The sequence below is a fragment of the Leptodactylus fuscus genome, chromosome 4 (assembly GCF_031893055.1).
Source record: "Leptodactylus fuscus isolate aLepFus1 chromosome 4, aLepFus1.hap2, whole genome shotgun sequence".
Lineage (NCBI taxonomy): Eukaryota > Metazoa > Chordata > Amphibia > Anura > Leptodactylidae > Leptodactylus > Leptodactylus fuscus.
In genome coordinates, this window is record NC_134268.1 from 193,268,542 (window position 1) to 193,283,161 (window position 14,620).

Below are 14,620 nucleotides of genomic sequence, written 5' to 3' on the forward strand. Positions count from 1 at the left end.
TTAATGTAGTAATAGAGCCGAATGGATGAGAATTAACTCTCCAGGGCTATTAGAGGAGAGAAGATCTAGATGTGTCATATGGAATTCACATCAAAATACGCCACTATTTCCTTGTCTGCGGCACAGACTTGGCAAGAAATAGGAGGTGACAGGCTAAACTGATCCAGGTTACATGATACTTTCATACAAATTAGATATCGGATTAGCCAATGTGCACAAACAGTGCAGAGTCATAACAAGCAAGAACGCGGCTCGCAACATTGAGATGTATTATATCGTACACATTCGAAATGAGTGGAAATGGTTACCAAGAAGACGAGATTTTATTAGAATCTACGAGAAAATCCAAGCAGACAACTCTAATTAAACAGGATATTCTGTATAGAATTCGTTATTTTTGCAACTGTAATGTTTCAACATAAAAATGATCATGGCATCAGGTATACAGTATAAAATAGAGTAACCTGCTATACACTCTTTTTATGAAAATATAAATTTTTAATAAATAAATTTTGTGGCCGCAAAATCACGGCCGCAAAATAGCGCCGCGTATACGATCCCGGCTCCCATTGAAATCAATCGGAGCGTATACGGCCCGCAAAACCTCACGCGGCGTCTACGTGCCACATCACACGGCACGTTACTCAGTGTGAACTCTTCCTAACCCTTCCATTCGTGGCTGTATCTTCAGTGGAGACTGTACAGCCTTGCTGAGGTTGGGGTAGAGGGTAGGCTTGCACGGTCTTACTGGTAGGGAATGGGTGGGAGTCACACACAGGAATACATGCAAAGGCGGTGTGTAGGTGAGAACATGTCTATGACTTCAACAGCCAATACATTTTTACAACATTGAGGACATTTATTGGTTCTTGTTACTCATCCACGCCTCCCTGTATTGGGCCCTCTGGGAGCAGTAGTCAAGGTGGTATTCCTTCATAACCACCGGTGTCCATATGCTGTTGTCCATGGGTTGATTATAATTGACCCACCATCAAATTGAGCTACATTTCCCAGAGGGGCAATGTGATGTCTGTATAGTACTCCATGTCCTGGATAGATGTCAGCCACCACTAGCACTGGTGTATGGGCAGGGAACAGGAATGAGAGAAGCAAAATATGGAAAGAATTCAGTGCTTAAAATAAGAATAAGACGCTGAATACAATGGAATAGGAGTCAGAATACAGAGTCAGAATATAGAATACAATGGAATAGGAGTCAGAATATAGAATACAATGGAATAGGAGTCAGAATACAGAGTCAGAATTTAGAATACAATGGAATAGGAGTCAGAATATAGAATACAATGGAATAGGAGTCAGAATACAGAGTCAGAATTTAGAATACAATGGAATACAATGGAATAAGAGCCCGAATTATTTTCATGCATGGTGGCTGCCATTCCATCCATCTCTGTGGGATTTCTAAGAGAACCTTAGTACAGTATTTGGATCTTGAGAATTCCAGGTATTATAAGTCTCCCAAATACACAGGATAGGTAATAACGGTCTGGTCATAAGAAAGAGAGTCTCATGTGCCCCAAATAAATGGAGTGGCAGGACACACATGGTGTTTCTCCAAGCATCTCTATAGCACTATTGGAGATAATGTAGGTTCTTTTCATCCATCCAATAGAGATGAATCAATGGCACCAAGCATGGGTTACCTGATGCTCAATTCAACCCCCATCAATTAGACTTGTAATAAACAGAATACCCTTTCAGCTCGGCTTGGAAGTATTTCTAGATCAAAGTCAGTTCTTATAATGAAAGTACATCTTAGATTACATATAGACTGGGACAGGATTCATCTGGAAAATGTCTTAAAGAGGTTGTCTAGGATAGGCCATATATATCTTATTGTGCTGATGGCTTGCCTCCATATAGATCAGATGATCGAGGATGGCTCAGGTCTGTGCACTATACAGTGTACAGAGCCAGGAGGAGTGCCCTATAAAGTGGCTGAACACAGTAACTGCGCTCAGCGACCATTAAAGTGAACTGAAGTCAAAGGGAGTTGAGCTGGAGTAACAGCACATGGCCACTATACAGTGCAGAAGGCTTTCTGCTTTTGGCTCTTTGCACTGTATAGTACGTGGACCAGACTTACCTCTGAATAGCTGATCCATTAAGGGGTCATCTGCTGGACCACCACCGATAAGATATTTATGGCTTATCCTAAGAGTAGGCCATAAATAAATTCCTGGACAACCCCTTTAAAGCCTTAACATAGTTAAAGAAAGATAAAGGGAAAGTATCAGCCGATGGCCCATCTTCGGTTCTCCGCATGTGGCCATATACTACTCTAAATGTAGACTTAGTGTGTAATACACAGGCAGCATTCAGTGCTCTCCGCCTTGGGTCTAGTTCAGGGAGTTTACCTATATAGAGAGTTGAATATAATTATTCTCCAGCTAAGAACATTTCAGCAAATAGTACACGGCCCTATTAGAGTTTTTATGGTCCGTTATTTTTACATTCCAGTTACCAGATTTAATTATTTAAGATGTTTTAATGCTCAAATACAAGAAAAACACAATTATGAACCTTTTTCAATCAATTTCATGTACCTTTTGCTTTTACTGTGTTATTTGCAAATAAAATTCTCCTTATGACTCGATAACTGCTTTGTGTTTACCTAACGGATTTAGTATTGAGGTTACTTCTCGACCCTGGTGTACAATGCACCAACATGCGCTATACTCTAACACATATTGGTGCAGCTAGTTTGAGATCAAATCTTTCCAGCTCACTCGAATGACATAACTTCAATGAAAGGGTCAAAAATATGTCAAAATTTGGGTGTGAAATTCTGGCCAAAGTAAGTCATTTTCAAACTTTCTGCCTAAATTAACACTATGTAAATATTAGTAAAAATATTTTAGGTAAAAAATTATTATTGGCACACCCAAGGGCTGATTAAGGGTACTTTGGGCCCTGGGCTATTCAGAAAGCGTGCCCCCCCCCCCCCATTCACGACAAAGATCTCTGTGTCCGAATAATGTCCCATAGCAGCTGTCGATGCAGAATAATGTCCCATAGTGGCCCCTCCACACAGAATAATGTTCCATAGTAGCCGTACCTCACAGTATAATGTCCCATAGAGGTCCTTTGACACAGCATAATGTCCCATAATGGCCTCTATACACAGTATAATGTCACACATTGGCCCCTTCACACAATATATTGTCCCACAATGGCCCAATCACACAGTGTAATGTCACATATTGGCCCCTCCACACAGTGTAATGTCGCATAGTGGCCTCTTCACACAGTGTAATGTCACATATTGGCCCCTCCACACAGTATAATGTCACACATTGGCCCCTTCACACAGTATATTGTCTCACAATGGCCCCTTCACACAGTGTAATGTCGCATAGTGGCCTCTTCACACAAAATAATGTCTAACAATAGCCCTATCTACAGTATAATGTCCCAGAGTGGCCCATGAACTACTATTATATTTTAGGGTCTCTTCAGACCCCAGAGTATAATTGGCGGAGTCCAAAGGAAGTGAGTAAACATAACAAACATTGTTACTCACCTCCCCTGGGGTCTGCAGGTTCCTGTCCTCTTTGGACCTCTTGAATACTGCAAGATTCACTCAACAAATACTCACCTCTAGTAGACTTCTGCTTGGATTATAATGGGGAAATATGGGCAATTTCTTGCCACTGGGCCCCCTTGCAGTCTCGCACCCCAGGTAAACATACTTTTGTGCTTATTATAATCCAGCCCTGGACACACTTTATAAACAGTGCGCTAGTCTCTCCTTTGAAGTAAGAAAATACAGCAAATAGAAAACCTTTCTCCATAATCGATTTCCGTATTGTTTCTTCATATGACCTATAAACACAACTGTCTCTATATGAATTACACTACAGCACAATGTCATTTTCCCATGAAGTATACAATCAAAGTTGATTTTCTCAAGATTATACCCCTTCTTCTTCTCTACCACCACATCCTTGTTTCAATCCCCTAGGTATGATTAGCAGGCCGTGGTGTATGGTGAACAATAGAAATGAGTGAGTACTATTCGAAACAGCCGTTTCGAATGGCACGCACCCATAAGAATGCAGCAGAGCTGAGTGTGCAGCAGGGTTCACATCTCTGGTGTAGCAGTGCTAGCCGTGCGCTCAGCTCGGTTTCATTTCCGCTGCAGCCGAGCTGAGCGCACGGCCATCACTGCTACATCTCGGCATAGGAATGCATTGACCAGCGTTGATTGGCCGAATGCTATACAGAGTACAGCATTCGGCCAATCAACGCTGGGTCTACCGGAGGAGGTGGAGTCTAAGATCGAACCACAGCAGTCTCCATTCTGGTCCGATATTAGACTCCGCCTCCTCACAGACGAGCCTCCGGCAGAACCAGCCTTGATTGACCGAATGCTTTACTCTGTATGGCATTCGGCCAATCAACGCTGGTCAATGCATTCCTATGGGAAAAAGTCAGCACGCGCATATCGCAAGCTGACAGGGATCCCGACGTAATACAGTGACTTGGACATGTTAGATGCCCCCCGGCAAGCTTCCCCTGCTGTCCCAGTTGCATTCCAGGGTGTTGGCATCATTTCCTGGGGTGTCATAGTGGACTTGGTGACCCTCCTGAGTCGAATGGTGATTTCCCCCTAAACAAGTATTTATTCCCCATTGACTATAATGGGGTTCAATGTTCTATCAAACAGTCGAGTATTGAGCAGCTACTCGAATCGAACTTCGAACATTTCACTGTTTGCTCATCTCTAATTATATGTATTTAACTATTTACCAATGTAGCATCCCACTCCTATCTCCAGCCTCTTTTCTCGAGCTGCACTGGTGCTCTGGAAAGCTCTACACTGGACAATCAGCTTAATACCAAACTATGCCAGCTTCAAACATGCCAAAAAACTCATCTGCTTAGGCAGGCTATCACATGAATGTTCATATTGTTCTACATCTCACATTAAGCTAACATTTCTTATCCTAAGCTATCCTTCTTACTCTATTCCTCAGAACCTGAGACCTCCCATTAAAGACGTTACTCTGCACTCCATGCACTTAGTATGTGTACTGTATATTCCCAGATACCGGTTGGTGATGGCTCATACAGCTTTAGTTATACGACCTTATTTATAAAAAGATGGCTGAATTTTAATTCTGTCAAAAAAGTGAAAAACATCAAGCTTTTAACATGAACGTGAATAATGACTGACACCAGGCGGAGGGTGCCTTGCCCGCATTCTACAATTAATGTTGGTCTCATCCTATCTAACCTTGTTCAAAATTTGGGACACTGTAATGTCTGATCATGTCCCCTCCAATTTGTAAACTGTTTGGAATATGTTGCCACTATATAATTATTATCAAATGTGGCCTTTTAATGTTTCCTTTTATACTCCACATCGAACCAAGTAACAAAATATTCACAAACCTACAAAAAAATACATTTTATATTTGAAAGAAATCTAGGACTAAGATGACCAGTTCTATTTTATGTTCCTTATTTTTTTTTTTTATACATTTTCGTATTGAAATCTGTAGCGTACAGAGTGCAAGAATCAATTTGACTCTCAGTGGTGGAATCAAGAGCCATCTATTTCGAGGGTTCAGAAAGCACTAAAATAACTCAAAATGGCAAATCACCCCAACGAATACCAAGCTTAGTCCCCTGATTATTTTACCAGCTGAAGATGAAGAGTCATTAAATTATTTTAGGCCAAGATGCAGGGAAACGGTGCTAAAATTACCTGGTGAAATTGCTGTACCCCTTTCAAGTGTTGTGAGGTCAATTTAAACATTACAGCTCGAGATACATCCCTGATAGAAATTCTTACCTCTGACTGAATGGAAAAATGGCTCATTTCATTTAACCTGGGGAAGCTTGGCAGAGAGAAGCCGACATTGCAGCACCATAGACTATAATAATGGATTTCAATCCCACGTCTCTTGGGTGTGATCAATCCGTCTAGTGAATAATAAACTTTCAACATTGCTTTATATGCAGCTGGCTGGAAAGTCACTTTTGAAACAAAAGTCGGGACAAAAACACATACGGTTTTTGTTTTTTTCCTGTTAGTTTTAACAGAGATGTGTCATCCACCAATGACAAACTACCACGGCGCAGATGAATTAACATCGGGGAACGAATGCCGTAAATGATGTTCACAAATCTACTCTATGATCCGAATGGGGGCCTCATAATGAAAATAAAAGGCACATACCCAGCCACATATCTGGCCCATCAGGTTTCCTGAAGAGGACACATACATTTCAATTTTCCTAGACATCACAGTCCATTATCCAGCCATCCAGCCTTTAAAATGCTCCACGTAACCCTTTAAGAACCAGAGCCTCTTAGAGCTTAAAGGGAATGGGTCACCAGAAAGTGACTTATTTTTTTAAATCAAGTTTTTAAGTTCAACATTTTTTTCAGGATTTTTTTTGTTTAATTTTCCATCTGTATTTTAAGTAAAGTACTATATCCTGCAATTTTTACTGTGGTCAATAAGCCTAAGAATAGGCTGACATTTACCAATTCTTCTTTAATCACTTATTTATTTTTTAATGTAGATCCCATATTGGGATCACAATGTACATTTTTTTCTGTCAGTATGTCTTTGTAGAATGGGAGGCGAACATACAAACTTCTTGCAGATGTTGTTCCGGCCGGGATTCGAACCCAGGAATCCAGTGCTGCAAGGCTACAGTGCTAACCACTGAGCCACCGTGTTGCCCTCAACTCTTCTTTATTGTAGACACAGCACAACGTATTTCGGACCCAATATGGTCCTTTCTCAAGTGCAAAATTACTAGTCCAGATGGCTGAATTTGAACAAATTCAGCTTTCTGGGCTAGTAACTTTGCATTTGAGAAAGGACCATATTGGTTTCAAAACGCGTTGTGCTGTGCAGGGGTGAACCTGCCTGTTTCGCCGCCCGAGGCGACAACAGAAAGGTGCCCCCGGAGGGGGCGGGGCCGAGCAGAGGGGGCGGGGCCGAGCAGAGGGGATGGGGCCGAGCGGCGTTAGCAGGCACGGAGAGGACCTGCTCTCTGCCTGAGCGTGAGGGGAGGCCGCTGGAGCAGCGTTGCTCCAGCGGCCTCCCCAATCCACCGCTCTGTGACGCTAAGCCAGCCCAGGACAGCTTGTCCTGGACTGGCTTAGGTAAGCAAAAATGCCGCCTTCCCCGGGGCCCTGGCATAGCTCCACCTGAAGCGGTCGCTTTAGGTCGTCTCATGGGAGGTGCGGCGCTGGTGCTGTGTCTACAATGAAGATGGTCTACTTTATCCTCGCCTGGTGTACGCTAATTCTTTTGCCTGATCTAAGATCAGGTTGGTCTGTGTCCGCTTCTTTATTACGTCCCTATGAAGAATCAGCATCAGCCGCCCCTCCCGGGGTTTATCCACTTCCTGGAATTTGTTATTTGATGCTTATGGGTTGTTGTGACATCATCACAATCCACCAAGGTGAGCAGATATTTGTCTCTAATTTGCTGTGTACCTTGAGGTAATACACGAGGATGGACTGGGCGTTCTCTTTGGTTTTCCATTTACCAATTCTGTAAGGCAGTGTTAGACTGGAGTCCCTAGGGCCCCCTAGTATAAAATCATTTTGGGGGCCCGATATACAGTCACATGCAATTATTACCTGTCTTTCAATGGCAAATTACTAAAACTGCATGGACACCCATTTTTTGGGAATTAGCCTGCTATCTAGTAGCTTGCTAATACACTGTTACGTTAGACTAGGACCCCTTTAACATTATTACCAAGGGGTTGGCGGATTGTGTCAACTCCTTTGTTTCCGATTCTAAATAAAATCCTTTTAGGGCCCCTTCACATGGCATAAGCGTGCCCCTCATTTAGACACGTATACACGTGTCCGAGCGCGGCGCTTCAAAACAGAGCCCATTAATTTCAATGGGAAGCGCGCGTATATTGGCATATACGCGCGCTTCCCATTGAAATCAATGGGCTCTGTTTTGAAGCGCGCGCTCGGACACGTGTATATGTGTCTGAATGAGCAGCGCTCTTACGCCGTGTGAAGGGGCCCTTACACAAACACAACAATGGCAATGGGGAGCAAACCTGGCTATGAGTATATGGCTTTACTCAATAATATTGTGTACCTTGTAGAAAAAAATGTGTTGCCGCCAACATATATAGCGTGTGTGTGACTGGAACAACCATGCTATAGGTGTAGGCATAATGGAATCATCACTGGATTTAGCTTTTGACATCTTCTCCTTCCAATCCAATAATCTGGACCTTTTGTATTTTACCATGTATTTTTATAGGTTATTTTATCTTGGTATACCTCACAGTTGTGTTCCTGAACTACACGTACAGAGACTCGCTGTCCCGTTACATTAATCCATTTGTGCTATATTATTCACAATCCGATTTGTGGAAATCTGTTAATCCTGTTGTTGCATTGAAATTTTGCGTAGATGTAAATCTAATATTTATATGGTACATTTTTGTGACCGGTTTCCTGTCCCATACCAGGGACATCATGGACGTATTAAGGAAACGCAAAGACCAAGAGATTTAGCCAGAATCCTAAGAGGTGAAATATAGGCGAAAGCCTTATATTCATTCACTAATGAGGGGAACCGACTATAACACCAGCTATGTGTTGTTTTTCAGTCTGTTGTACTAATCTGTCATAGGATCAGAACAACGGACTAAAAAACTAATGGAAGGTGCAGCTTCCATTTACATTAGTCACAATTCACCCTAATGTTAAAAAGGAGGAAGCTTTCTTCTGTCTTGTTCTAGTTTTAAATGGAATAAAAAAAGTCAGTGCACAGAACTTGATTTTCTGTTTTTCGGATCAGAAACTGCAAAGAGCTGGTGAATCTGTGTACCCCAGTACATGCAAATTTGACTCTCAGCTTGAAAAAAGAAGACACTTGTCTTTCTCCTGGAACTTTATCCACATTACAACGACATTAACAAACATTTGTAAATCTGGGTCGGACCCAAGACGCCAGTGCTGCAAAGCGACAGTGCTAACCACTGAGCCACCGTGCAAGGCAACCTTCTGACAAGTAGACATTGTCCCAAGAGGAGAAACCTCCAAGACCTGTCTAGTGACCTAAAGATACAGGCTATGCTTTCCTGGGTGTGCACATCTCAGAAGATACAGGAGGACATTCAGAACATTAACATATAGAAAGCTGATTTACACTTTAGTAGTATAGGAGCCAAGTCCAATAAGAGCTTTGAATGATTCGATACAACACGCTTACCTGTCTTGTGTTACAATGTAGCCATACTTGTCACTGGTGGACGATTTCACTTGAAGTTCTACTTCTTGCCCTACTTTCTTCGGTTCTTCCTCGAATGATCTGTCATCCTGGGCATAACTTTCCTGTATCCAGCGCTGAAGCTCTATCTCTTCCTTGGAATTGGAGTTATCTTCGGCAGACTTCTTCTGAGCCGTCAGCTCTCTAGTGTACGTCTCACTTTTCACATTCTCAAACCCAACTTTCTTTTCATCATCATCGTCATCATCATCAGAGTTGTAGTGGAAATCTCCAAACCTTTTAAATCCTTTTTCATAAGGTTCGGACATGAACTCGTGTGACATGGAGCTAACGGTGTAATCGGGAGGATTTTCTTTCTTTGTGGTTATTTCTCTTTCCTAAAAAAAACACACCATGAGTAACTTTAATTTGTACAGTTTGTACTGTAGATAAGTAACATCACACAAATCAACCTATCTGGACAGAGAAGCTAACAGTCCCCGATGACATGGTCTAGTAGATTGGTTTCCTGTCTAGATTTAGTCCAATGAAAGAAGTTTGCCAATCTTGTCAATGAAGTTACCATAGTGCACATTACACCACACACTGCTATGTTGTGTATGAGGCCTCCCAGATCATCCTCAATGGCAAATGAGTCTATTGGATTTTACCATACCAAATTCTTGGGTGTCTAGGAGCGGCTTTCCTCTCCCCATTCAGAACACATCTATCCTCGGCTGAGTAGAGCATGCAAGTGTATGAAGGGTCAGGACAAGAATGCAGCTAACAGAAATCTAAAGTGAATGGCCTATTTAAGCCTACTTAACCTTTAAATAAATGTTGCATGTGTAACACTACATAACACTATTTCTGGCCACTACATATCTTGTATTCTGAAATTTTCAGCGATTTTCCTCCTTGTAGGCTCACATTCCACTATGAGCTGGTAGGTAGAAACTAGCTGCCATAGACTGCACACAGTATGTAGAGGAAAATCCGCTCTATATCTGTATCTCTCTCATTGAAAACAACCCCTGGGTCTATATACACTCACCGGCCACTTTATTAGGTACACCTGTCCAACTGCTCGTTAACAGTTCTAATCAGCCAATCACATGGCGGCAACTCAGTGCATTTAGGCATGTAGACATGGTCAAGACAATCTCCTGCAGTTCAAACCGAGCATCAGTATGGGGAAGAAAGGTGATTTGAGTGCCTTTGAACGTGGCATGGTTGTTGGTGCCAGAAGGGCTGGTCTGAGTATTTCAGAAACTGCTGATCTACTGGGATTTTCACGCACAACCATCTCTAGGGTTTACAGAGAATGGTCCGAAAAAGAAAAAACATCCAGTGAGCGGCAGTTCTGTGGGCGGAAATGCGTTGTTGATGCCAGAGGTCAGAGGAGAATGGCCAGACTGGTTCCAGCTGATAGAAAGGCAACAGTGACTCAAATAGCCACCCGTTACAACCAAGGTAGCCAGAAGAGCATCTCTGAACGCACAGTACGTCGAACTTTGAGGCAGATGGGCTACAGCAGCAGAAGACCACACCGGGTGCCACTCCTTTCAGCTAAGAACAGGAAACTGAGGCTACAATTTGCACAAGCTCATCGAAATTGGACAATTGAAGATTGGAAAAACGTTGCCTGGTCTGATGAGTCTCGATTTCTGCTGCGACATTCGGATGGTAGGGTCAGAATTTGGCGTCAACAACATGAAAGCATGGATCCATCCTGCCTTGTATCAACGGTTCAGGCTGGTGGTGGTGGTGTCATGGTGTGGGGAATATTTTCTTGGCACTCTTTGGGGCCCTTGGTACCAATTGAGCATCGTTGCAACGCCAAAGCCTACCTGAGTATTGTTGCTGACCATGTCCATCCCTTTATGACCACAATGTACCCAACATCTGATGGCTACTTTCAGCAGGATAATGCAATGCCATGTCATAAAGCTGGAATCATCTCAGACTGGTTTCTTGAACATGACAATGAGTTCACTGTACTCCAATGGCCTCCACAGTCACCAGATCTCAATCCAATAGAGCATCTTTGGCATGTGGTGGAACGGGAGATTCGCATCATGGATGTGCAGCCGACAAATCTGCGGCAACTGTGTGATGCCATCAGGTCAATATGGACCAAAATCTCTGAGGAATGCTTCCAGCACCTTGTTGAATCTATGCCACGAAGAATTGAGGCAGTTCTGAAGGCAAAAGGGGGTCCAACCCGTTACTAGCATGGTGTACCTAATAAAGTGGCCGGTGAGTGTACAATAGTACTGACCTATACTGGCCTGAGTAAAGTGCTTTGGTTGTGATAGAAAGCTCCTATTTAGCGCCAGCATCACACTTATCTGTGTTTATCTCCCTCTTCTCTCTCCTTCCGCTCCCCTCTCCATAGACAGCTAAAGACCAACTTGCAGTACCGCTTGAGATGTGTATATATATATATATATATATATATATGTATATATATATATATATATATATATATATATATATATATATATATATATACATATATATAAAGTTTGCTGAAAAGTTAGTGACCATTTAAGTAAGGAAACACTATGCCCCCTGGAGCCACAGTTCCCAAAATCCAGATTTGCTAACCATATTCTACATTAATATTAGAGCAGATGAAAGCATGGAATATTATTAATCCAGTTGAACTGTAGTAATGTCATAGATTCAGCAAACAGTATGCAAGGATAATGCAGGACACTTGGTTAAATCCTATGCCAATAAAATATAGATGTAGCCATCTTCAACTTGAATCTGATAACTTGCTGCACAGGTGATAACTCACTACTCGTGCCATTGATAGCAATGGAAAAAAGTTGATTTGCAATGATTACTTAATGTATTAAAAGTCATGTTCAACTTGGCCACATCTGTATTTAATACATTAATGATTATATTTATATGTAAATCAAAATAGACACAGCTAATGATCTGTACCTTTGTTTCATACTGTGGCTGTTTCTTGTTTGTTTCCTGACCTACAAGAGAATATCAAGATTAATAATTAATAAAGATAAGAAATAAGATTAATAAATATGTCCAATCACTTGGTTAAAATGAATAATCATTTGGAAAATTATTTCAATTTGTATTAGTAACATTACAGGTGTATTCTTATCTTGGAATGTATAGCATATAATGCATTTGGGTTTCCGTTCTTCGTGTCCGTTCTTGGACTATTATGGATTCCGCCTGGTTTCTGCCCAAAAATGCTGAGAAAAAAGTCCTGCAATTTTCAAGTGGAATGGTTGATGGAGTCCCTGAGCACAGTTGTGACCATAGCCATAGTGTAGTCTTCCCCAATTTCCAGGCAAACCTGTTCTCGCCATGGCTATGCTGCAGCTCTGTTATGTGAACTGGACCATGGCAGCATAGCCATGAGGCCAACAGACATGATATTAGCGCCCCTTGTGGATTGAATCCTGAATCCTTTAATAACTAAGCTCTTCTCTAGTCTGGTCTATCCCATATTACTTATAAAATAATCAAAAAAAATAAAAAAGTCTTCTGTATGCGTATGGATCATGCGGTCATTGATTTTTGCCTGGCCCTCTATCGTACAGACCTAAAACCAAATTCTAGTTTGGTGTAGCAGACTCCTTCACTGCTGAGCCAAACTTTTTCAAGGGGCTGTACCCGATCAGAAAAATCTATCAACTCAACTTCTCATTCGAAATTCATATTACAAAAAATAAAAATCTAAAATACATGTTACGGGTTTTATTTTTATTTATTTTTTTGAACTACGGATGTCTTTCCATGTCCTACATAACAGGAATTAAATGTATATCTATTTCCTATTCTAAAGCACAAATATATTGAAATATGCACCCCATAAATTACGCTGCCTGTAGCCGCAGCTTATTGACTCTGTTGCTACACAAGTTACTTGAGAAAATCAATACATCGATCTTGTAGAAAGAGATTATGTAAATATTCTTTCTGCTTCATATGAAACAGAAGACGCGGTTTGTGCAAATTTAGTGCTTAACAACAAGTTTTCAAGGTTAGTTTCGTAGACTTTACAGCGGGAGGCTATCGACTACGGGTCACAGGTGTTATTTATGTACGGGGAGGAAGATATAAGTGGACGTGTTTGTAAGATAAGTGCTTCAATGGTTTTCAATGTTCTGGAAAGCGGTTTTCTTTAAGGTGGATACGGGATCAGAATACATTTACATAGTGAGCAGGTAATGTATATAATAACATATTCCATATACTACACATTCTTTAAATCCCAGAAATATTTTGCACCTCAATAGGACTGATTTACTATGGAAAATGCAATAGAATTCTGGTGCCATAAAGAAAGAGCGGAAATTCTGTGTGCAACATTTATTCTGTGTTATAGATAGAGATGAGCGAGTAGTATTTGATTGAGTAGGTATTCGATCGAATACTACGGTATTCGAAATAATTGTACTCGATTGAGTACCACTCGCTATTGGAATGGAAAAGTTCGATGCAGAACCAGCATTGATTGGCCGAATGCTATACAGTCGGCCAATCAACGCTGGTTCTTCTCCTACCTTTAGAAGTCTTCTCCGTGCAGCTTCCCCGCGGCGTCTTCCGGCTCTTCATTCACTCTGCCAGGCATCGGGCCTGGGCAGAGCTGACTGCGCATGTCTGCTTGTAGTGTGGACATGCGCAGTCGGCTCTGCCCAGGCCCGATGCCTGGCAGAGTGAATGAAGAGCTGGAAGATGCCGCAGGGACGCTGCACGGAGAAGACTGCTCGGAGGATCCAGCCCGACCCTCACTCGTGGACTTGTAAGTATAATTTGATTGAACGTTGCCTACCCCTGAAACGAGTATTTTCCCCCCATAGACTATAATAAGGTTCGATATTCGATTCGAGTAGTCGAATATTGAGGGGCTACTCGAAACGAATCTCGAATCTCGAACATTTTCTAGTTATAGACTCTTTATCCTGTAAGGGATTATGCCTTATTGGAAGGAGGGTGTGACTTTGCAGAAAAGGAGCACAGCTTAAGGGTAAGTTCAAATGGAGTTTTTTGGACTGGAACTTGAGTCCCAAATGAATGGGCCTAGTCAAGAGGGAGTGTCTTCAGGTGGATGTCGCAAGACGAATCCGCCTGAAAGAATGAGCATGTCGCTTCTTTTTTCTGGGAGCCGTTTCTCCCGGAAAAAAGAACTGACTGGCTCCCATTGATGGGAGACGTCTTTTTGGTTAGGATTTTGAGGCTGATACGGCCTCAAAATCATGACCAAAAAACCCAGTGTGAACTTATCCTAACGGGGTTTTCCAGAATTTAATCTAAAAGATAGTCTGGCCCCTGCACAGATCAGCTGTACAGGATCGCTTCTGAAGCCTGTATTATACACAGAGCGAGATGGAAGCTAAG

The 14,620-nt window shown here is 42.0% G+C and overlaps 1 protein-coding gene across 1 annotated transcript in view; it reads right to left on the reverse strand.

The window, feature by feature from the left end:
* Positions 1 to 14,620, reverse strand: part of PTPRN2 (protein tyrosine phosphatase receptor type N2) — a 723,914-nt gene that overhangs the window by 470,422 nt on the left and 238,872 nt on the right. The window contains exons 8-9 of the mRNA XM_075271520.1: positions 12,194 to 12,234; positions 9,239 to 9,633 (exon numbers count right to left, since the gene is read on the reverse strand). Of these exons, the coding sequence (XP_075127621.1) occupies positions 9,239 to 9,633; positions 12,194 to 12,234 (436 nt within the window). The remainder of the gene's footprint in view (positions 1 to 9,238; positions 9,634 to 12,193; positions 12,235 to 14,620) is intronic.